Below are 25,733 nucleotides of genomic sequence, written 5' to 3'. Positions count from 1 at the left end.
TTTAATGTCGAGTAAGTTTAAATTTTTGCCCACCCGTATTTAAAGAGCCGAAAAATTGACGAACTAAATGAATTCAACAAATACTAAAGCATTGCTTTAATCTCTTTGTGCATATAATACGTACGTAAGAAAAACGGGGCAAGAAGATATACCTAGTCAAATCGAGAGACTGACTGTACACCAGCTCGGCAATTAGGTTGGCCATTTGGTTGTTTGTTCTGCGCTACCGCGAGTGTCGCTGTGATAATAACAATCGGCAACTATTGTACGATATACAAACTGAAAAATTTCGTATCCGTTTGAGTAACTTTGGAGCCAGAAGAGCAACTTCATGCCGTTTTGCACATTGTGATACACTGCCAACATAAATAGCTGTATGGATAATGCAGTCCGATAAAACGAACCGCTCGTATGTTGTAAAAAAAACTTGGCGAATTAATCCATTGATAAGAACAATTGTTATAATAAGAGCAGTTACTTTTACAGTAGACGCTTGTCTATCGCCTAGATATAGACAACGAGTCCTACAGTTGGTCCGCATGTATGGACCATTTGAGGAAATAGTTCCTGGCGTATTCCCATAAAATGTTTAGTCATATAAAATGTCCCATAAAAGGTCAGAAAGGCTGCTCGTATCGGGACTTCCAAGAAGTCGGTTGCTCTCGTGCTGTTCCACATTCCGGTTTCTTGGCACTTTTCAGACCGTTCTGGCTTACCACAGTTGTTCTCAGCGAAATAGCCGTCTACATCTTTACCAGTGTTCCTTTTGCATGAGCTTCCCATGTGTTTACTAACTATCGGAAATAAATATTTGTTTCGTATTGGAAACCAATGGTCTGAACAGCGGTACCGCACGTAAAACTATTGTTTGTATTTGTGAAGACAATTGAGAATACTCAGATATAGATATAGAAATATAGTTGTCTAACTATATCTCCCTTAAAACCATTGATTACGGCAATTCATAAAATAAATGATTCAAGTCAAGGTGTTATTGCTTACCCTCGCCAGTATAGATCACGCAATGAAGTACACGCATGCAATAAACTTCAGCCAACAGAGGAAAAGCGAAGGCTTGACCTTCTGTCGGGTCTTTGGGTCAGGAAGGAAGACGTTATAGTCACCTCCCTTCTGACCAACCAGATATGTACGGACTTTACAATTCAACAAGGCTGTGGGACCACTATTTGGCTTTACGGATTAAACAAATTCACGTTATAGAACTGCTGTTAGTGTATAGTCTACAGAAAAGCAAGTTATTGTTAAGGTTATTGCATTGTATTTGACTTTTTCTTGTATTCTATCGAGTTCTCTATATCCATATGACTAGTTTTATTTCGCTTTCCCCGAAATTTTCCCCAGATATCCTTATCAAAAGCTTAATTAATAACCTGTTTCGGGTTGATGGCTTAATCCCAACAAGCAGTCAGTTTAATGAGTTTCTTTATCTTACTAGAAAATACGTTTGTGACAATTTCCTAGAGTTCTCAGTATAACTTTCTATCTAAGTGAAGCATGGGTTTTCTGTGTAATCATTAAGCTAACTTCCAACTGATCTAAGTTTGCGATTGTCTTCGATTGGTGGCCACAGCGCTTGTATTTTGGAAACGTTAAGTAGAGGATCACGGGCTAGTTGTAGTAGATCGCAATAAGCACGCTAACTGGACCTGTTACGTCCGTCAGTGATCGATGAGCTAGATAGGATTCACGAATCATTATAGCTTTAGTAACTACCGTCATTGTCCTGCCACGACAGACTCCGAAGAATGGTCCCGACAACAGTTGACGAGGGGCCTATTTGTTCGATACAACATCATAGTAATAGGGTGAGAGAGATGTGAAAAAAAAATAGATAATAATTCAGTTAATTAAACGTTTGGAGATCAATTATATCGGGTGTATCTTTGGCATGTATGCGAAAACAACGGCTGTCTTTTAATAATGCAAGGCAGTGCGATAAAGGCGAAGGCGAAGTTAGAGGAAATATTAAGAGCATGCCGGGCAAACTGCAAGGACATATGTAGAGGTTACGTAGCTACGAGGCGTATCACTTCCATAGTGGTACTCAAAAGGACCCCGGAATCGGGAGTCCAAAGTGAGGTTTGGGCAAAAATTCGAGGGCCTTCAGTTTGTAATTGAAAACACTTTTATGACTAAAATCTAAATATCGATTGTCCAGCCCATGGATGACATTACATACGAGTCTCGACGTTTCAATAAGCTACGATTATTGAAACAGTTTAACCAGCAAAGTTGTTATTAGGAGTGTTTTTTGTTATAGTGATATGCTAATGGAATGCCCATGAAGACACACTTTGTTTGATGCTCGTGCAACGTAGTACTAAATGACTATGGTGGGATTTACGAATTAGCCATTTGTTACCACTCGAACGTGTATCACACCAATTGTCGTTAAAAATTGATTAACCGTAGTAGAGGAATTCTAAGATCTCTGCCTTATCCGTGAGGCTACTTTCGCTGAAAAAGCTGTTTTTTTTTTTATATATATACAGGTCGCCGTTGAGGCATTAACAAGGGTGGATAATAAAAGTCTCAGAAACAATTTCGTATTTTCCCTGGTCTCTAAAGAATCGTATAAATGGTTTTTTGTTGTCTTAGTGGTTTATTTTGTAAATTTAGGTTTCACAAAGTGATTTTCGAAATGTATCTATAATGATTAGCTAGCAGTAACTTCGTTTTTCCCTAGGCATGTTAAGTTGTACAGCTTCTTTAAGGATGTTTTGTTCGCGACCTTTCACAGGGAGCATAGCCGATCACTAGATTTTACATTTAACGTTTTCAATTGTCCTTGTCTAACAGCGGTGCTGGACGTACCATTCAATAGTTTCAGCAGTCATCATTTGATCCTAGTACCGAATAGGCTACGTCGACGATTACCGTACGAGATTGTTTCTATAGACCTTGTGATTCCTCTTCACGTAACCCGAAAATAACAATAAACATCATCCGAATGACATTGCGATCGTAAGGCTTGGCTCGCTTAGCGTAGTATGCAGTTTTTTTACTGTATGTATGCGAGAAATAAAAATGAAGGAAGTACATTTATGTTTTAGTATTTGTGCAATGCTGGGCCAAGTATCAATGAAAACAGCTCTCTTGGTCACTTACTCTCCAGGTAAACGAGAATTCTATTTGTCCAATCAGCTGATTGTACGAATATTCCGTAGAGAAGACGACGACAACCACTCAATGCTCTGAAGCATCAATCGAAGTAGAATTCTATTTATATCATTAGGTCTGTCCACCACCACAAAGCATCCGCCTGGGCAAATTACACGTTTTTTCGCATGCCAACAGAATGACTCAGATATTTATGGATCCGTTAATGATAATACCAACATGCTCGATTTGAAAAATAACTATTCCTATTATTATTATCATCCGTTTTCTTCCCTTATTCTTTCAATTTAGAAATGCTGAGCGGTCGGCAAGTGGTGCAGACGCCAACAATGACATCATAATCATTACGCCATTGACCGCACCTTGCGTTACGCTTATATGTGTCAACCTCGGATCCTACGCTGGCTGTCACGAGAGCACTGAAGGTTCTGACTATAGCTTTGGTTGGATCTATGTACAAGGTTCGATTTGTGTTCTGCGACAGTTACCTTGTAAATGTAACCTCTCTCACCTAGTCCCTGTTTAAGGTTGAACGCGTAGACTGGTTGGTTTAGTTGCATCTCCCGCCAGGTACTGGTGAAATGAAAATTTCTTAACGACAGACTACAACCTTTTAGAGGGCTCTTTGAAAATAGTACGTATGTTCGCATGTTTTCTAACATTATTACCTCTATTATCTATTATTTTTTGTATCTGCCACTTAATGTTTTGGGCTCACCAACGCGGTGCGAGCGCTATAAATAATTTGCTGACCTGTCTTAGACATGGTTATATCATAGCTTCAAACGTTAGCTAATCTATCAATTGAGTACTTAACTTTATAACTTAATAAAAACACATTGTAAGGAAACTTGATTTGGCGCTTCAGTTTATTTCATTTGGGATTGAAAGTCTAAAATGAATTTTCTATTGATTTTTTGCACTACAAGTTTTGCTAAAAACAGTATGAAAACCTGAGGTAGCTTTTCTGCTGAAATAAGGTCAAGGTAATGGCTTCGATAACGAAATAGCGTCGCAGCTCCCGTCCTATTCGCTACCCAATCAACGGATGGATGAATCAGTAATAGGATTAACTGTCAAAGTAATAGCAGTAAACCATCAACCAAGAAATGATCATTATCTGTGAAAAAGTGCTTGGTAATAGTAAAACTCTAGCAATTAGTATCATATTCGTTTTAGTTAGGTTTCGCCTTTATTTAACAGTCCCTGTTGCGTCCTATGATAATTGCGTTCCATTGATAGAACGATAGAGGCAGGGGCTCTGCCGGTTAACAAATTCTATTCTTGACGTGGAAATTCAGAATACAACTATTCCAGCAGTACGGTAGAAACAATGTATCGCTTGATCCTCGTTTTTAATAGTTACCCGTCATTATAGGTATCGTCGCTTCTAGACAACATTTTCGCTTAAGGTAATAGCTTAATTCTCCTCAGACCTTCTTGTCCACGGCCTTGTTCGATTCTAACGGCGGCCAGGCCGAAAAAAGCTAAGCACTTAATATTTCGTATTGCTATTTTACCTTTTCTTCGACGCTACACATAGCATAGGCGACAGTAATAATTCATTATTGGCCTAGTATGAAGAGAACTATACGAATTCAATTCAATGCCAGTGTGATCACAGACCTCTCATTTTTTCCTAACGGTTTTTTTTTTTTTTATTGTTGCATGACCATTCTTACTCAGATTGCCCTGTTAGTAATATTATATATAAGTAATATATATATATATTATAAGATAATTTTCACAATTGGTAAATTTTTCCCAACGAATCTAGTTTGTAGCAAATCTGCGAAACCTGGTCACATATTCCGTAAAAAGCATCGTAGTCCGTTTCCTTTGCTATCGCTTATAGAGAGCTCCCAGTAAGTGCCTGGAACTATTGTAAGGCTTAGTCTGGCAACTGACATTTGTAAAGATTTCATGAATTCTCCTAGACTGGGTAGGTTTCGCTTACGGTGGCGGTTGTGGCCTATTTGAGGACTTTGGAGTCACTACATAATAATATTATATGTATTTATAGATCTAAAGATCGCACATATAGAACTAGTAACTATCTTTACTCCGTTCGTACGCGATCGTTAAGATTAACAGCAGCAGTAATAGTATTTATTATCATCATAGTATAGATTCTATTCTACAAAAAGTATACGTTAACAAGTCGATCTTGACTATGAAACAAGTTTTTCTTTACGTAAGTGCTAGGAGACAAACAATTTTTTATATTGGGCCGATTTTACCTAAAGTTCCATAAGTATGTTACCTGCGTTTATGTGTGTGTGCATTTCTTAAAATACGTTTAGCGTCTATGAGCTATTACTATTTTTTTTTCATATGTAACTACCAGTATAGGTCTATTATTATTATTTTTTGTTTTCTCTAGAACCTTGCGTCTTTTAACGTCGTCTCACCTTGCGGGTTTTCCATGTGAACACGCTCTTCAAAACCCCAAACCATCAATTTCATCAGTATCACATTATTACTCTTATCATTAAATTCAGTTTTCAAGCGTCTTGTGAACTTCTGATAACGTTAAAATGGTATTGGTTTCTTTGGCGCTCGTTGTTTGCTTAGTCTGGTTTTCTGTTATTATTATGTTCGTATCAGCAAACATTTTCAAAAATCAGCAATGTTATCTAGAACATACAGAGCGTCACTTGCTCGTCTCGCATTCAGTGTCCTACACGCATCGTCTATGGCGGGCCCCTGCCTCGGCCTTCGAAATTGCTCGGTTTTTCACGAGTCTCCGACCCGCATCTATTGACACGAAAGGGTTGCACACGCACTGACATTGCGTTTCGTTTGAATTTGCCTTCTAACAACGGCCTACAGCGCCTCCAACATATCTCAACGATTAAAAACCTCTATATTAAACGACCTTAGTGAAATTTTCGTTTTTCTTTCCAATGGTCTGTTACTCGTAGGCGGCTAAATCATTTTGCTTAGCATCTTAAGTGTTGCTTAAGACCAGCCTCGAAACAAATTGTCACCGTTGACCTTCATCACCATTATTGTTGCCTTACGTGCATAGACGTATGTATAGTGCCGTGGATATTCATATATAGAGTTTTTATCTACTCATTCTCGTCGTCCCTTTTACTCAGTTGACCATAGACCTTCCACTTAATTTGCTGAATTTTGACACCTTTGCCATGAAAACCTCTATATTTTTGTTTTCTATTTATAACAATAACAACGAAGCTATATAATTGAAGAATTTATAATTGGACCGACACCAGCCTCATCGAGAAATGCGGCTCGAGATCACAAATAATACCGTAGGAGCGAGAGCTTATCCGGAAATTTCGAAGCCAGAATCATTACCTCCAAGTTCCGACCCCCATACACTATCATTACTCAATTGGACAACAGTACGTTTCTGTAGAAGGGGTAGAATTCTAAAGAAGAAAAGTTGTACAACCTAACTTCGTATGTGTCCGGTCGTTCAATGTGGCTTCAAGGAAATTTCGCGAAAACAAAAGTACGTTTTCACTCGTAAACTCAAAAGTACGTTTCAAACTCAAACGGTTCAAATCTATTAATAGATTAAATTTTAAATATAATATTACTTAGCCTTTCCAAACGACATTTGACCTGTCGTTACTAAACTGCCCTAGTCGCTGTCGACGTCCGCAACGCTCTTAGAAAGTCAGCACCTGCGTCACTTTACGATAGTTTTACCATATGGCCCATACTATTTTAAGATATATAGCTTCTTTTTTTCCTAGACCCCAATTTATTTTCTACTACAGCAGCCTGTTAATTCTCAAAGCGTTCGTGGAAGACAGCTGATCGTTTACTTTTGCCACAGCCCTCAACGGAATCCGATTGTTTCTACTCGAACGCCACCCTCACAGCGCAAACAGACCAGCGACCCTCTCAACGCAGAGCATTGCCGTCGATTTTGCATGCCTCCGGGCTCGCTTTGAAGCGAATCTCTTGTTTGTTGTCATAATTTCCGCTTGATCATTTCCTAAATTGGTGCCGTCCATATGGTCGAATCACAAAAACAGCAGTGCCCGAATTTGCTTTGCTCTGCTCTGCTCCGCTCCGTTTTCATGTGGCACACGTCCACCTTTAACTTATCTTTTCGATGTCTAAATCTTTGGAGACGGTAGAGGGGTTGAACATGCATACCCTTCAGTAGTATGCAGTATTTATCGTCAATGCATATTCATCGGGTATACAGCGGTTATACATACATACATACATACATACATACGTACATACAACAGTTTTTCTTCGTTTCATATCACTATATAAACAAAGAGACAAGCGCGCACGCATTCTCGCCACGCGTTAATTGGTTTATTTGCATAAAAAGACGTAATCGTACATCACAACTAAAACAACTTCACGTCACGTACCACCCACGCAATTATAACTGGGCCCAGATGCTGGTCTTGGCATCGCTTATCAACATCGTGGCCAGTCGATGGAATTACCTTAGAAATATATCGTTATTTTTGTTGTTACTAACCATAAGCGTGTTTATAGTGGCACATGCGGCCAGAATATATGTTTGTTTACAGAGTTGATAATATTTCTCTGCGCTTGAAGCTCGACGGCCTCAGGAGGTGACTATTCGGCTTTTCATTGTTTGACCATACAGAACCAATATGAAGGATCAAACTTTGCCTTTTTGCGCTTCTCCATATCACCATCAGCCATTGTTTCCCTTTCCGTTGTATATTTCGATTTGTTTTTTTTTTCATTTTGTTTCCTTTGCAAGTATCCGTAAACTATCAATTTTTATGCGCGACTTCAAGACTTGATCTACCATTTGATACGTTCACTGTTTTTGGCCGTGCGGCCTTTCCTTATAACTTATATATCTACATAACTATAATTATCTCGTAGCCGCGAGGTGCCTGAAGATTCTGAACAGTATCGCTGCTTTTTTAAGACATGCTAAGTAAACAAAGTGCTAAACGGAAGAATTAAAGTTAAAAAGGCAACTTTATAATGGAGAACGATTAATATAGGGGTAAGGATAGGGTTCCTCTGGATGGAAACTGTTCATGTAAGCAGACGTTCTATAATGGATCGTCGGTGTTACCGCTTTTGGTGTTTTTGTTGGAGTGCTCGCTTATGATTATTAGACCATCTTAATTTATATTACATATTATAGTCATATTAATTTGACGCCAATTGAAACTGGTAGCCACACAAAGGCAGCGGTACTATTACGATCGCCCTAGACTTGCCCCAGTAATTCTAGATTTGTCACTGATCGTGTCGTTTACGTTGGTTACATCACTGGCTATCGTTGGCGTTGTAGGAATCGTATTATCTATAACTTCAGTGATCACGGTCGACAATTACCGTTACGGTAGTAATCGCGCAAGTGTTATATCTATCTATTGATTCCAGACCCTGAGCGCTGGATGTTCGTAGGCGTCCTGCGACTCGATGACATCCGTTGGAACACGACAGTTTGGCTTATTCCAAGACAGGTGCTTGTTGTTCCGCTCGTATCGAACTTATATCTGTCGGATGAAAAGCGTAGCGTTCTTTTTCACGTTTCCCTAATCCCGTCAATTTACTAGACCTTAAAATGTTCCGTCCTTTGCCTCGTTCTTCGAGGTCACAGGTCAATACCTCACTAATTTAAACGAAACTCGGTTAACGACATTGAGGATCGCTATCTTTATTTATTTTGCTTTTGTTGATTTTCGATTCCTTGGACCCGAGCAGCAGTAAGCAGCAATAAGAGCTGAAATAAACCGTGTCATAACAAACGCCAGGCCAGTGATGAAGGGAAGCTGGAAAACGAAACGTATTTGGCTCTGATTGACGAGTTTTTAGTTGTAAAAATATATAGATTGAAGCATCTAATTAATCATAGTCTCTGTAGCGTGATCTGGCACCCCGTTTTTGTGACCTTCCTAAACATTTCATACGTTCTAATCCCATTTTCGCCATTGCTATGTATTAGAAACTCGCTAGTTATTTTCATTGTTATCCATGATTGAAGTATACGTTCGCCGAGGTTGGCTGGAGTGTTAATGATGTCTAACCGTTGATCATTACCGTGGACTGATTTATTAGCGGTTGATTGACATCAGTTAGCTTGCTTCGTAGTAACCGAGGGATATTATGTAATGGCTGCTAGCTCTGACAGGTGATAAATCAATAAATTTTCGCATAGTTGCAATTCTCTACCTGTAGATTTGAATGGCCCTTATTTGTTCGTGTGCATCTGGAAAATCGTTAGTTGGACTGCTTTAAAGCGGGGCAGAACCATTCACCGATTTCGCGTTATGTGAAACTTGCTTTTTGACGATGGTGTGACTATCAGCGTCGTTGATCCTGCCTTCGTTATGGCTGAGGAAGTGTCATCATCCGTTATCACGTCCCCTGAGGTCTTTCAGTCTTCTCACCAATGAGACATGACTCTAGGAAGGTGCCCGATTGCTAAGTGATTTACATATGTCGCTTGCTGCTCGTTCATTATCTTTATCGACGATCCCTGGCCTTCACCGTCATGAGGCCGATCTCTTCAGCGTTGTTGGAGTTGAAACATTGATCAAAGAAGCTCTCCATCGACCTGTAGAGATGAGCCCGCACGCCGGAAAGCTGGTGCCTTTGATCGGGGTAGGTCTACAACGAAGAGATAGTAACGCAGAGAGCGAAATGGAATAGAAGCGTTTGTTATAAATCAATTTGAATTTTCCGCACTAAGCCAAAGGGCGGGAAATCCGATTATCTTACTAGCAATATATACCCACACCTACATGCGTATATTATTGATATGAACTTATTCCAGGAGAAATCCACCTAAACTTTCATATCTCTATATATATATATATATATATATATATATATAGAGAGAGAGAGAGAGAGAGAGAGAGATCATGATCCGTCTAAATCTTGACGTTTGACACTTCGTCCCCAAGAACAAGTTGAAGATGTGAAATAACTAAAAATAAAGAAGAGAGCTGCGCATTACTGAATGTCATTTTCGCTATAAAAAGGATTAGAGAAAACATTTAGAAAGGAATAAATGAGTGACCTCCTTTTTTCGTGCGAACCTTGCCAGACTTTTTTCAACAAGAACGAGACGCTCGTTATAAGACAACACTGCAAAAGAATTTGAGAACTTCATTATTGCATAGGGGATTATAGAGTTCTAGGGCTAGTGGATAAAAATGAGCGACATTTCGGTCATGCTCTCGTTTTCTACCTAAACTGGTCTTTGACAATTATTGACTTTAATTCGTACCTTGTTAATGGGAACAATGATTCAAGCATAAGCTAAGACGGAATACTTCCGATCGATCCCAAGCCAATACAACCATAAACGAATAACCAGTATTGACCAGGACGTAAAGTTTACCGTACCAAGCTAGAGAACAGGATTTCCTTCTTTACAAGCGCCTGTGTGAGCATCATCGATTGTTGGTAATGGACATTATCTGAAATAAAAACGGCGGAACGAGGTCAGCAAGTACTGCTGACGATTTGGTTAAAGTTTCGATCTGTATGGGGCTCGATAAACTTATTATAGGGAAAATGCCCTATATTCCTGAAATGGATTCTGCGGAACCGTTTCATACACCAAATTCCTTATTGTGGTTTAATTCGTTTGGGAAAAACTGTTTATATACGTTTGGACAGGCTGCCCTTTTAACTCCTATAGTTAATCAGAAATGGAAAGAAGTTACTTCTACAGAAGGAGACAAATATTCGCAAGGAGTACAAATTTATATTGTCTGAGCTATTGTTAAGACTACGTTAATGTGAGATGTCCATTTTGCCGAAAAACTGAATGGGTTTCGGTCTGTGAGAGGATCTGAGCAATTGATTTCAAACAGGTGTTTACCGTCAAGGGTTCCGTGTATCAGGAAGAACTTCTTGTTTTTGATGTTGTCGACTTGACGGGTCAAGTCAGCTGTTTCGTACCCTCCGACGTTGACGCTAGGATTCTGCATATAGCGTTCAGTATAAGCGGCATCTGAAATGAACAAAGAGTCACATTTATATCGACGACCTTATAGTTTTAAACACGCAAACGGAAAAATTGAGATGCTAGTTTAAGTTCTTAGTGAAAATGTAGTGTTAATGCGGTTTTGTTAAAGCGCATAAACTCACAACAGTTCATAAAGTGTACTAAATATTAAAACAAAATAAAGGAATTATTAAAATTAGTTATAAATGTGTATAATAATAAAACAGTTTTAGAAATAGTTTTAAAGTATAACACTATTTAAACCAACATGGCCTTAAACACACGCTAATTAAATAGGTGCTGCTCGCTGGGATCGCATCGTAAGTGAACATGACCCAAGCCTCAAGCTTATCGTCCTTATAGGTTCCCGTACAATGACGCAGTAACTTACCATAGTATAGCCAGTTGGAAGCGGGCGCGATTGAGATTCCACAACAGAAGACGGGGTCGGTTTCGCTGTCTTGAGCAAGTGCCAGGGCTGTCACGTACCCGCCATAGGACCACCCCTGTAAAGCGACATGATCCTCTTCAATGAAGTGTAGCATGCTCTTGAGGTAGCGTACAACGGCCAGCTGATCGGCTACTTCGATAGTGCCAAGGTGTTTATAGACCTCGTGCATTCGAGTTTCGCCTTGTCGGGCGGAGCCTCGTCCGTCGATACTTGCGTAGATGATGTTTTTCTTTGAAGCTAGATAGTGACCCCAGCTGATCACAAAACGCTCTTGAATTGCAATCGATCCTGGTCCAGCGTAACTGCAGCGACAGTGAGGCGGATGAAACACGACAGTCCGATATGCGTTCGTTAGTCAAGCCTTGACTTATAAGAGGTCATCAAGATGTTCTGTTGAACATCCACAACACAAGCCTTAAACATCTAGTTTTTTGTATAACATGGTGGAGTGATGCCACTCATACGTCCTATTGAGCCCACGTTAGCCAGTTCATATAATCGTTTCTCAAGAAAAATTCTAATGTACAACTGCTTTTCTATTCATGTCGGACAAGGTCTGATGAAAGTTGGACATTGCGCAAGAAGCGTAGTTTTTAATAATCAGCAAACAAGACTTACACGTCAACCACCATTGGGTATTTGATGATTTCTTCATCACGAAGTCCTGGCGGAAGTAACAGACGCACCGCAGCATCTATGGATGACAAAAGGGTGTCGACATCGTTCATATGTCTGATTATGTAATTGTGACGAAATCTGCTATTTAGATGAAGTTATATTGTGAATCCTGGAGGTAACTTATGTCACATAACAACAATGAATCAATAACATGTACCACATCGTATTTAAATGTGAAGCCATTTGAGAATAGCGCAGAAATGTGCCGCTAGGTGCATCTTCAAGCATTGTTGTTATTAACCATATGCTGGAACCTGCTAAGGAAGTGGAGTAGAGAAACGCCTTTCTTCAGAACCGGGGGCAACTCTTTCCCGTTCAACGTCGCAAAGACTCAGAAAGAATAACAACGAAAATATCGATCTAGTAAGTTACCTATGTGCAAGTAAAGTTTGCTGCTCTACACAGCTTCATTGCACTTGCAGATAGGTAACTGGGTTCCACGAAATGGACTACAAAAACAAATGGGTCGTGCGTGTCTTGGCCCTTACCTCTAGGAACAAAAGATTGATAATAATGCTGCGATGATTGCTTGCACTGTTTACCGATAGGTGCAACACAGCATGCGTTCTTTGTACGAATATGCTGACGATGAATGAATGATGAAAAGTTGGGAAACAGAAAGAGCTCATCAAAGAAACTTACTATATTTGTCCGTCAGAGGGGCTGAGAAATTTCGGACCTGAGGCATAGCTCGAATCTCGACTAGTTCACGCAGGCGGTCATTTGTATCCATAATTTTCACTGAAATTTGGAAAATTTGAGTTCGTCAAAGTTTAGTTCTACGTTTTCAGTTTTTGAAGTTTTTTCCATTTCTATAAGTTCCGTTTTAGTCATGGTTATGGAACAGTCTGTAGAGAGCGTTAAACAAACAATTGTAGTCACCAAGTTCAAATTTACATTATTGATTTAAATTAAACATTCATTTCAAATCCACCACAGAACGAGTGACAGCACAACTTCTCTGCACTTCTTCACAGCTTCTTCTGTAATATTTTTGAAATAGTCCATTGTTACATAAACACAATCGAGAAAAGTATGTATTTCAACTATTTTATACCATACCCATTATAAAAGGTCCACAACGTCAAATATTATACAAATAATATACATCGATAAAGGTCAAAACTTTTTTCGTAAAATGTAGGGAACCGTATCTCGCAACAGATTCAATGCTGTTTAGTTAAGATCGCATGTAAGTTATGCGAACTAGCGGCGTAATCTTTCGATCGCCGCTATTTAATTATTAGTGTTACCTATAACAGGCATGGACTGGTCCAACGATATGTTAACGTTACCGCTTAGCCCTAGAACTACAACTTAACCAGATGAAGCCACAGTGAAGCGTTTCTTACCGACTGTGTTATTTTGGACGACATCAACGAGGGCAACTGAGGGTATGCCTGGACCAAGACATTCACGAACATAGAAGTCTGCCGTGGGATTGAAATGCGCATCGACGAAGGAGCACTCGATGTCGACATTGAGATCGGCTGGAGAGTCCGAAATGTTGGCGGATCCACTTCCGATATCGCAAGTTAAGCACTCGAGCTCCTTGTCATCATCTTTTGTATCCTTGACACGGTACAGATGTTGTTCGCCCGGGGCATTTTCACGCGTCGACAAGAAGTATCTAAACGAATAGACAAATACAGACAAACACATTAGGACATATTTACCTGCCTTTAAGTGCCTTTGGACGATATTTTCACAAACGAACGCTAAGGCTCTAGAGTGACTTTGGTAATATCGCTTATGATTACTTGGACAGTTCAATCAAAAGCTAGCCAGCTGGGAAAATAATAGCTCGTCGCGTCCCTTGTAAGGTGACGGGTAACATATTTCATTGACATGGTTGATAGTAGTTCGCAAGATCAATCTTACACAAATTTGTTCTTTTTATCGTATGCTTTAAGCGATACGATATCAAACGGACCATGTGTCAGGTAATCGCGTTCGCCGGTCTGAAATGATAAATCGCGATTGAAATTCATTAGTAAACAAAGCGAACGTATTTAAACAGAATAAATAGTTAATTATTTAACTTTTTTAATAGTATAGTACTTGTCATGTAGTAAGGTGGGCTATAATTAGGTCCGGAAACAATACAATCATTTTTTAAGGCCTTTTTCATTTGCCAAATTCATCCTATCGCTTCGGTCCTCATAGAAGGAACAAGTGATACCACCTACAGTGCTATAGACAGAGCGCGTGTAAAATTGCTACGTCAGGCTTCCCACTAACGGCAGGACCTATAAGCTTGACGCCAAAGCTATTGCTGTTTCTATTTAGCATCCCTATCTTCTTGCTGTGTTGTTCTATCTTGGCATCATAAACTATTATGCCATCCTTTGTTCCAGAAGCGTCTTGTTATCCTTTTTTTTAGGATCTCAAGTTTAACAAGTTTATGGCATTTTAACAAATTGTAAACGAGCTGAAAACCATCAAGCATGTTTGTGTAACAATAAGATAGAAATTTATTATACCTGCAACGGGAACTAAAATCAATATTAGAAGTTCATTAAGCAAAAGTGGAAAATTTTCAGAAGATAAAGATACATTAAAATATTAGAAAATATAGGTCAACGAAGTTTTTTTCTGCTTTTTGCAGTCAATTTGATTGATCTCTTTACAAATCGGTTTTGGTCGGCTTTGTCACTTTCTGTCTTGTACCAACTTGGAATTTTTCGAATCAAAAAATATGGTTTTTATCTTAAATATTTTAAATGCAAGCGTCCCAACGGTACATAACTATTGCCCATTGGCAAACAACTGAGAAATGAAAGCAATAGATGGCCCCGCTAGTACCTACAGTATGCCTACCTAGTATGCTAGAACCTACAGAGGAGTCGTAATTTCAACCTAAATACAAACATAGTTAGATATGATTAGCAGTTAGGTTAGGTTATGAAAAGTTGACAACTTTACAGAAGCATCCGCTTGTTAGACAAGGTATTACGAATAATTGCCACAGCTGAAAACGTTAGATAGCTTTAGCGTGATGGATGCGTGCAGAATTTATTTTTTTAGAACAATGAAACGCAGGCTGCCAATACTGTGGGTAAACTTGCTTATGATATTTATTACTTCTACTTATAGTACTCACGGCAAGGCTGATTTTGGCCACATGTAAAAATTTTCCGTTGGCTCCATCGTTAACAGGAAGCGGAAGAAAATAGGCCTGCCGTTCGCCGTCAAACAAGGGTTGATCGTTGATTTCTACCCAACCAGTATGCGAAGTCTCTGTTTGACTCTGAGTTTCGGTTTTGAAATCATAATAAAAAATACGTGAAAATAGGAAAAAAACAAAGAACATTACGCAGTACATAAATATCAAATACGTTTATCGAAGTTTCAATAGCCTTTTGTCAGAACAGCTTTAAGAGTGAAACGGTCACATCATTGTAAGATGGACTATAGCAAAAATGTCAAAATAAATCTGTGGGTTGAAAAATCCCACACGACATTTTTACGAACGTTACGAATTGGATATAATGCAGTGCAGATACCGAACATTTATTTTTTTACGCATGTATGTAAAAGTTGATACATGTCTTGGCATTCGCTGGGTTGCTTGCCCATAACCCCAGATTTAATGGCCGCGTTCCGTCTTCAGTTTGCTGCACTGGGTGTTAAGCGGTCAAGTAACCATCTCAAGAGAAAAGTGAATTTAATTAGAGCCGAAAATATGGCGCCTCAAAGGGTTACCTCAGCACATTCGTAATCAGAGTTCTTGCGATTGTGATCCCAGCAGACAGCCAGCACCGCCTGAGTTTGCGATCTAAGCAGAAAATTCATCAGAAGGCGGTTATCATCAATCCATGATACTATCGTGACGTAGTATTCCCTAAAAGGAGAATTGAAATTCATACGAATATATATCAGTTCCAAAGTGTTTTATAAATATTCAGACGTACGTAGAGACACGTTAGTCAGCGCCTTCGATGCTTAAATACTTACATTGTGCAAGTTAAAAGTTGGTAACGCTTAACTACCTAAAAATATTATGTAAGTCACCAATAGATCAATTCTTTCAAACCTTGTTAGTATCTCAAGATTTTTTCCAGAACGACATCATTAGTTATCATTCATTTTGACGACTTTATTCGTTGGCCCTCCGTTGATCTTCATTGGCTGTAGCGTCGAAGCTGAGTTTGTTTTCTTTTTAAAAAGAAACTGAATTTTCCAGCAGCTAATCCTTTGACCTCTGCTGCTTGTGGACTCAAAGAGATGCTACCCAATAGATTCTTATATGCCAGCAGTATTTCGTTCGCCAGTGAGACTCAGGCGGACACCGCACCATTTTGTTAATACGAAAACCAAATTGTTTGAAAGTAATAAAACCGCTCGTCGCAATAAACATTGTGTGGTTTATTTAGAAACCATTCACTGGTAAATCTATGATGACTTCTCTCAATTCAGTATTCCACAAATAGGATCGGTATTGCAGCGTACTTGAACAAGGCTTCAGAAGTAACAGTTCGTCCTGAAGATGGAAGCAGTACTTTACCAGACCGTGAGTAAAGAAAAAGCGAACTTCAACTTAAATCTGCCGGATTGCTGATGTACACGGTTATAATAGTAGAAGTACAAACTACCGCTAGGCCCGTGAAATCACAAAACCGATGCTCCTCAATCCATGCAACTGACCGAAAGGACATCCCGGTCCCAATTATATACGGCTTTTTGTTTCCTTCATCAGAACACTGTTGTTGTTGTTGTTGCTGCTGCTGCTGCCACTTCTATCGGAAAGCTTCTTTAACGAGCGCAGCTACAGCCGAAGGGCATGGATGACCTTTCCAATAAATCAATTCACCGTGTCACTGTGATATCTTGGTGGATTCGGTTCGCTTCCACTCGAATCCCCGATACCCCGATAAAATATGAAGAGTAGGCATGAGATATTCCATTCATCCGCCAAAAATATCAGGCCTACCAGGTTCGTCCATTTTCAGTGCTCTCCTTTTTTCATGTTCCGTTTTCTGCTATTGTTTCAGAGGTGTATTAACTTGGGCGTAACTCTGCCTGACGTTCAGCTTCACAAGGTTTCACCCTTAACGGCATACGCAACTGATCAACACAACGGAAAAACAGATTTCACGGTCACTTTATTGGAGGTGGAACAGTTTATTCATTGACAGCTTTTCTATAAGCAGGGACAAATGTGCATGGATGCGAACGAGGCGGGCTAGCTGGGTAAATGGTTGTTAAAGGTTATGAAGAGAATTGCAACGGAAATCAAAGATACACAAACGAAAGGAGAAGCAAGCGGCTCCTGTAACAATAGACGCAAAACGGGAACAGTATCGTTCTACCAAAATGAACCATTTTTAAATAGTGACGAATCAAGCCCGATCATCTTTCGTCTATATTTGTTCAGATCTGATTCGTATAATCTCTACCGCAGCTGCCGATAATCATCACTAGGCAAAGCAAGTCCATAGAAATTAGAGAAATGTGTAATTTTTCTAATAAATACAATCTATCCTCATGGAGTAGTTGATTTGTTAATGCACTAGAATACGCGAATGCCAGAGAGGGTAGCAAACATTTTTTATCGGCAATTTTAGTGACCTTCTTTAAATCGTAAGGCTTAGCCACTTCAAAGGATCTGGGCCTTTTGCCCAGTAATAGCCAATAGAAATGTATACGCAGGTACAAATGCATCTGTGCGACTTTTTGCGCAGAACCAGCTTGTTCAGTAGTGCAATGTCCTGGTCGTGTCCATAAGAATTAGCAATTTCTACGCTTTCATACGGCACCTCGTGAACATCTTCTATTTATACGTGCTTACGTCACCCCCGCTGTAATACCCCAGACTGAAAAAAATAAACACCCCAATACACAAGACATTTAAAGCTACCTAGAAACCTAAAATTAGAAGCTTTCCGGCAATTATTTAAATATCTATGCTATGGCTTCACTTAAGCTCAAAAAATGTCACATTTCACGTAATTCCATACCGCCAAAATTCATTTCAGCATATTATTTAGGAATCGTTTGAGCACTCTTTCCCCCAGTTATTGAATATCCTGTTAGGTCCTACAGTGAGTGCTCTTGTGCATATACCTCGTGTCTATCGTAATACTCACTTGCCACGTAAACTCTGTGGAGGCTTGACGACAACAGCTGACGGAAAGCTGTTGTCGCCCTCCTTTGGAAGTGTCTTAAAGACGAACAGCTCAACGGACGGTATCGGCCTGCCCGGTTTCGGATAGCGAAGTTGCTCGATTTTAGGGTATTGATTGGCCTTTGGGTCAAGTTCCGAGCCGTAGCGAGGAATCGGTTGGATATCCACCTACAGAAGATGAGAAACAGAGAAAAGGCGAAAGCAAATGTGTTAAATATTAAATATAATACAAGGCAGATGCATTATAGCAAAGGATACCAACACCTGTGGAACATACGTAAGGTCTGAGAGCAGGCGATCACATGTACACTTAAGCCCACAGCAAAAGTGCTGCATGTCCCTTATTGTCGATTCTACTGCAATGTGCTGATTGCCTCTATATTTTACAAGTATATATATGTCCTTGCATATTCAATAAATATATTATTTGGGTTGATTAGAATGATTTGCTTGCACACGTATTTGGCATACTCAATGCAGACAGAGCTTTTCATTCAGCGTTGTGTTCGATGGGGGGTGTCTGAACGACTAGCTCAAACTGTAGCTGCTACTTCTGCTTCGAACCGCATTGAGAAGCCAATAGCTGGTCATATAAACCCGTCGTTTATTCGCCCCTGGAGCCCTCTCCGTTACCACTTCCCTACCTTTTTACACACCGGCAGGCACATAAGTGGAGTAGCGTAGAATGAAACAATGGTTATTTCAAAATATAAATTCCTATGCGTATCCAAATTGCAGCGAAAGAAGGTCGCGGCTGCCGGCGCTGTTGAAGCGTTTCTAACCGTCATTTCATTTGTTTTGACTTAGATAAATCTTCACAATACAATTGACTAGTCCCGGAACTTTGCCTGGTCACCGGAGAGCAGCTCTTGTTAACGTCGGCTACTACTTCTGCTACCGGCGGAAGACCGTTGATGTCCCTCAACCGTACGAGTTCTTCGCTTCTTAAGTTCGCATTACCATATTTCTTGTTTGCTACTAGTTCTCTGTCAAGACCTAATTGCTTCACAACACCCAAAGTAGAAAACCAGAAAACAGGATATAAGATAAAACCTTTTAGCTTATCCGAAGTAACCGCTCTGTGCGCTGCCGTAGTCACTTAGGCAGGTATATTTCTGCCTTCCAAGAGAACACGAATCCGCATAAAAGCGAAAATGACAAGTAAATGAAATGACTATTGCCTAGGCCGAAAGACTACTTTCTTTTTCTTGACTAACATCAGTGGAGAACATTTTTGAAGTGCTTCTAATCAATGCTGATCGGATTGTGCTGGAGCCGTATGCAGACGTATAAAAACCCGTTCTAAACGGACAATGTCGAATAAGTCGGGTGGCACAGTATATGAAAACCTAAGCGGAATCAGAGGAGCTCACTTGTGTATTCTACTTCAGCTTGCATTAGCTACCTTGTTTGACATGAAACCATTCCTTGGTTTTGTCTGTCCGAAAACCACGAGTAGATTCTTTAATGGTAAACCCTTCTTTGCTTTTACTTCTAGCCTTATATCTGGTTCGTAAAAGCATTTCGCCAGAGGATTTCATAAAAGATAAAAATTCTGAAGCTGCTGGCTGGCGAAAACAAAAGGCTAAAAAGGGGGGTCTTACTCCTAAGAAGGACAGTACAACACACTTGAAACAGAGGATTCCAGGTCAATACCCGTCTACGAAATAGTGGTAAGCACATCTTCACCGGAATTGTTGACTTTATATCCGTATAGTATATATGCCTCGTAGCTCGTTCTAATAATGTATGTACGATGGTAGCAGTTGGCGTGACCACAAGATGTATGGAAATAGGTTGACTTTAGCTCAAATCGGCTATACAATGCTGCGAGGCTAGACAAGAAACTGCATTCCGACCATAGCTACGAAGGATGAAGTAGGCATCGCTGCCAGGAAGCTGCAGGCCGCTATGTACTGCTCGTTCGGCTACCAGACGTATCAAGTCAGCGCGTGCTACGCAATATGCGATACACTTGTAGGCCGCGGAAACAGACCGCGTAGAGAAAGACGCCGACATGAGAAGAGTGCCTTATGTGGCGCCTCTTGCGAACAGGTTCAAGGCAATAAGGTTACAGAGAGCTACAAAGGGTTTTAATAGACGACAACAGAGGATGTGTAAGACGGGGAGTTTCGTGGACCTTGAATCCATATTCCAAAAAGGGCGCGTTCCCTAGGTGACGCTTTGTCCAACCTGCTAGCATTTGCTTGTTGTAGCGTGTTTTCGGAAGCTTCTGACAGACAAAGGGAAATAGGTTTCGCACCTATGGGAATTGCTTCAACAGCGATATTCGTCTGAATTGCTGCTAGGGGGTAGAGAGTGCTCGAAAATAACCTGTTCCCAGCCAAAATTGAGTCTGTGACTCTTTTACAGGTATGCCGACACCATGGTAAAGGTTGCAAGTTAAGATTATATCAATATATTTCTGTGTGTAGTATAGGACAAAAAAAGCGCAATTCTGGGTGTTAAGCGATATTCGAGTGTGCCTAAAATAGGATGACAAACGATTATCGAAGCAATAACGCATGAGGCATATCCTTCACATGATGACCAGAGCGAGTCTCCTCTAAATCAAGAAACTGATAATACACGTTACTATAAGAAACTCGTGTAGTCGCTGGTGTTCTGTGTACGAGTTGCTACCGTAAAAGGATAATACTGAATTCGTTTACTTCTAAACTAGGTGGATCTTTGAAACGGTTCACCGGAAACTCAGCCAGCGAGAATCACCTGTACGAAATGAAAATAATGTAGGGTATAGCCTTATCTCAACAGTACCCTAATTTTATCTGCATGTACTATTCGGGTCACATACAGAGCTGCATGCATACATCAATACGAAACAAAAAGGGTCAAAACACAGTAAATAAATGAATTGTTGTTTATCATTTGATGCAGTTATCTATGACTTCACATAGTAACACAACTTACTTTGGAATCGTTAAATTTAGCGAAGCAAAGCTTTTCACCGTTGGGTGAAAACCACATTGCTTTGTTTGAGGAAAGGATCTCTTCTTCATAGAGCCAGTCGGGGATAGCATTAAATAAAACATCGGATTCACCTGCAAAAAACACAATGGACACAGGATGATTACTGAATTATGCCATGCTAATATACTTTTGGTAAATGGAAAACAGTGACGCTAGCAAAATCTCGACGGAACAAACGGCGCCCTACGAGCGTCTCTTCCAAACGCTGAAACGTTTTTCAGCCTCACATTTAACACGACACATAATTAGGACATCTGTATAATAAAGTTTGTTCAGTGGATAGATTGCGCTTAATTTGCGATTGGATTAAACGTACGCAGGCAAGGTGGCAGAGACCTTCCGTCACTAAAACGTTAAGCTTCCAGGAGATCGACTGCGTACTTGTGACACTGACCACTGTCTAGTGATGAATTTATCTATACGTAGCACGCTAATTTCAACCATATTAAAGGTGTCAAAGCTCAAGGTCAACTCTTAGGGCAAAACTAAAGCGCAGTAAACTTCAAATAGTGCCTTGGGGTGCACTAATATTTATATTACTGCTAAAGGCTGCCAGGAAAAAATTTACTTCAATTGTATCATTTAAGGAAATGCTTTCTCCTCCGAAAAAATAAAATTACACGCGCATAAGTCAGGAGACGACCGTCCTTTCGTCTATCGTTAGAGCTATTGCGTAAAAAAGTAGGACTAATAGGCCTAATAATGAAAAAGTTCAACTTGTTCTACTGGATTTTTCCCGAATGAAATTCCTAAGAAGCTCCTAATTCTAGGTGGCGGCAAAGAAAAAATCTGCAGGTAGTTGACACTCCGTGTTTTCTTCACCATCATTCAGACAGGTTAGCAAAACGGCTAAATCGACTTCGGTCGTGAGTACGGTAATAATGCAACATCTTTTCGACACAATCGAGTACCTTAACAGAACTCGATTACAGTTTTTAACCAGGATATCTGTAAATATCATACTACGTATTTGCGGCCATTGCCTATAAAACAAGGTTGACACCGTTGCATGTTTTCGAAGAAACTACCTTCCGAAGAACTTCCTCAATCAAAGAGATTATTACTAACGGAAATTTAAAAGCTTTATGATGTGAGTTTCGTTATGCATCTTAACTTAAGTTGACCGATTGTGGCGGTGAAGTAATGGGCCACGCTGGGCTGGTCGAGTAATGCCCAACATTTGTATTCATCCATGCACGCGCAGTAACATAGAGTCAGTTTGCTCTACATGTTAAATCCCGTTCGATGGATTTAGTCCGGAAAGTAACCTCAGAGATACTCACACATGTATCAGTCTCTTTCACTGGTACCAAGCAAGTATATGTCGTGTTTGATCTATGCTATTTTTAGCTGGATTTAAGTAACGCGCATTGAAAGACTGACAAATTTTCGAATTCGGCAAAGATCGTATCGTGACGACAGTAAACGCCCCATAAGCATAATAAACTAATAATTTTAGAGCTGACGGAACATTATCAGGTACGATAAATTAAATTTAATTCCTAGCTTTTTTCTCTTCTAGTTAGTTTTATTCAGTGTGTCAACAAAAGATCAGATATTTAACTGTTTTTAATTTTTCAACAGGTGTCTCTAGAAAAATCAGATATTTTTCAGAAGTGGTATCTGTCAAGTGACGTTTTTTTTTATACATTTCAATTTTTAGCGGTAAAGTGAATATTAACGTTTCGTCCCCTTACATTAAATTTCGTATCAGCCAAGCGTTATCACTCCTTCAAAGGTTGACCCTCTGCTTCAAATCATCAGACGTAATCACGTACACATATTTGTGTACATATAGTCTGTAAGGGTGAAATAAGTTTATTTGTAAAATATAAAGATAGTCATATTATCAGTATGTCCCTGCCTTTACAAAAAGTGCTCAACGTAGCACGCTATGTTGATATCGCTGCTACCTGTCTTATGGGTAACTGCTCGCCAGTGCTGATGCTTTCCTCCTCAGTCTGAATCTCTCGCCCTCTTTCTTACTATTAAAAAAAGCGTGCGTATTCACGGTCGTGTCTAGATATAACACGTATTTGTCGAAATTAGACAAAGCTGTGAGGTCTCTGTTGCTCGTTGATGTTTCGGAAAATCACCAACCTTTCTACACATTTCCCCTGTTTAATACTTCCTCATACTCCATGTCGTACTCGTCATCATCTATTGTACATCGTCATAGCCATTGATATCAGTTGAAGCTGGCTGAAGTCGTTTTGCATCGTAAGCGGTTATAAACACCACGAACGTCCCAGCGTATCGAGAGCAAAGGACTGCCATAACTAGCAGACCGCACAGTTTTTCTGTTGACTTTCACTGCCCCTGCGTCACTTTCCCCGCAGTCATTGCTGCAGTAATTTACTGCGCTAGAAAAAACCAGTCCAAACATAAACAACGTGCATCCGAGGCGAACGAAGAAAGAGAGACCGCAGTAGTGGCCGGAACCCATAAAGCGCAGCGTAGCACTTTATAGCAACTTCGGCGCGACGGCTGCTGGCTTGAAATGCGCACAGAGCGAAGGAAAAACAACAGCGGGCACCCTAACTTACGATCATCCATCAACCATCACAATAAAACCACGGACCAGCGACGCCAGCCGATCAACAGCCTGTCCTTCGGTAATCATTACACGATACCAATGGCCGGGGGGCGTTGGTAGAGCTTAGTTGCAACAGGGCAGCCAGTATCGATTTTACTTTGCGATCTTCCTCGACCTCTTTCTTTGTTGCTCTGGAACTGGCAGTACCTGTAGTACTCCTCCTATTTCGGTCATTTCATCTCCTTTCACCTTTTTTATTTTGCCATCCAGGGGCGTATGATCGCGAGTGACGACAACAACAGACGTTACCAACCATAGCAAGGCAGTTACTGTTTTTACCACTAGCATAGGAGATATCGCTTCGTTATGTCCCGTATCTTTTCTAAATAGTCTATATGGATTGCGTCTGCCATTTGCCAATTCTTGATTTAGATTCTTTCATTTGATTGTCTGTTTATCTATCTTCTATTTTTCTGTTGTTTTTTGCAAATCTTCCAGCAAATCTTCTGCTTCGTCTGATTTTCTACGACTAGACGCTGAGGCGCGAGGGCCTCTCGGAACGAAACAGTGATCGACACGAGGGCGGATGTCGATCGCGTAACCAAAACAGGACGTGGCGTCGCCATTGTTGCTGTGTACCCCATGGTCATCGTCATCAGATAGAAGAACACCTTGCACCAAACCAGGAAAGAGAAAGCTAAAAAGAAGGAGAAGCTATTGGCCTAAAAGCGGTGCGGCCAATGAGTTCTCTCTTGGACAGGTTAAATGACGAAAAAGGTGATGATTCAACAAAGCTCGTCGGCCTATCTCTTTTTTTTTCTTTTTTTAAAGCGTAAATCAGGCACAAGAATAGTTAAGAATATCCGGCAAGAATTCCTTGGTCGCTATAAGGAGAATAAAACTGGCGTATGTGGATGCGATAGTCGATCTGTCTTTTATTTCGGAATAGATTTCGATTTGTGGCCTTTTACTCATCGTAAATTTGCTTTTGTTTATCGTAAAATATGCAGCAATAGATGGTAGGTAAAAAAAAAACGTACAAGACGAAAAGTAGATTCAAGCTAGTCAAAATTGGTACGGTATAAATTCGATCAAATGCTTAGCTTTACACGGTATCTCATTAGACCTTAAATACTGAGAAGTTTTTTTTCTATAGGAAGACAAATGTAGTTCCTTATGCTTTATCCCTAAATAGATACCTCCGTTGAGCGCTGTTCATCTGGAAAGCAGTAAAAGACACATTAAGCTAAAGCGAATGACAAAAGTCCCTGTTGCTAATTTTTTCCTTATATTTCCATTGATGATTGGAACGACGACTCATTCAAGTGTTAATCTAAGTGATGACGGTGAGAAACTGATCAAATATTAGAGGTAACACAAATCAATCTATTGAGACTGGCGGTGCCAGTTGCGCATGCGCGAACATCACCACCAACAGCAAAATTGCATCACCTGAGCACCTCACACATATCGGCTCGGTTCTATACGGCCACCAAACTCTGAGTATACGTACCTTACTATTTGCATTCCGTTTTTACTAATGTCTTGTCTCCTTAAAAACCTCCATCTGACATCAACTGAGAGCGATACTAGCGTTGTGCCTCAATCGCATTGCCTTCAATCAGCTTTCTGAAAGCGTGATCGACATTTTTTTTCTCCTTTTATATGAGATTTCGCACGTACCGTCATTGGTAAGTCGAACCGGAACTGCGTTGACAGAATTGTAATAGTAGAGATCGTTGTTCCAGACGACGCTGAGCTGCGAACCGCGATGCCCCCATCCGGCAAACTGCAGCAGACTCCTTGGGCCACCCGGCGAATGTAAGTCGTAAGCATGTCTGCAGAAAAGATGACGAGG

At 40.2% G+C, this 25,733-nt stretch overlaps 1 protein-coding gene across 5 annotated transcripts in view; it reads right to left on the bottom strand.

Annotated features, from left to right (window-relative positions):
- Positions 1-3,987: 3,987 nt before the first annotated feature.
- LOC111271056 (inactive dipeptidyl peptidase 10) overlaps positions 3,988-25,733 on the bottom strand; it is a 127,542-nt gene continuing 105,796 nt past the window's right edge. For 3 of the 5 annotated variants that reach the window (XM_022851624.2, XM_086972765.1, XM_086972766.1), the window contains 13 exons: positions 25,559-25,713; positions 21,280-21,410; positions 18,311-18,516; positions 15,927-16,065; positions 15,325-15,471; positions 14,103-14,182; positions 13,574-13,851; positions 12,864-12,962; positions 12,162-12,237; positions 11,484-11,845; positions 10,967-11,098; positions 10,486-10,559; positions 3,988-9,744 (listed from right to left, as the gene is read on the bottom strand). In XM_022851624.2, the coding sequence (XP_022707359.1) occupies positions 9,601-9,744; positions 10,486-10,559; positions 10,967-11,098; positions 11,484-11,845; positions 12,162-12,237; positions 12,864-12,962; positions 13,574-13,851; positions 14,103-14,182; positions 15,325-15,471; positions 15,927-16,065; positions 18,311-18,516; positions 21,280-21,410; positions 25,559-25,713 (2,023 nt within the window). In that variant the 3' untranslated portion in view covers positions 3,988-9,600. The remainder of the gene's footprint in view (positions 9,745-10,485; positions 10,560-10,966; positions 11,099-11,483; positions 11,846-12,161; positions 12,238-12,863; positions 12,963-13,573; positions 13,852-14,102; positions 14,183-15,324; positions 15,472-15,926; positions 16,066-18,310; positions 18,517-21,279; positions 21,411-25,558; positions 25,714-25,733) is intronic. The other 2 variants (XR_015315162.1, XR_015315161.1) reach the window with 2 other exon arrangements.

Source organism: Varroa jacobsoni, unplaced genomic scaffold (genome assembly GCF_002532875.2).
Source record: "Varroa jacobsoni isolate VJ856 unplaced genomic scaffold, vjacob_1.0 contig00300, whole genome shotgun sequence".
Taxonomy (NCBI): Eukaryota; Metazoa; Arthropoda; class Arachnida; order Mesostigmata; family Varroidae; genus Varroa; species Varroa jacobsoni.
The sequence above is the reverse complement of the archived record's forward strand: the minus strand, read 5'-3'. Positions and strand labels throughout refer to the sequence as shown.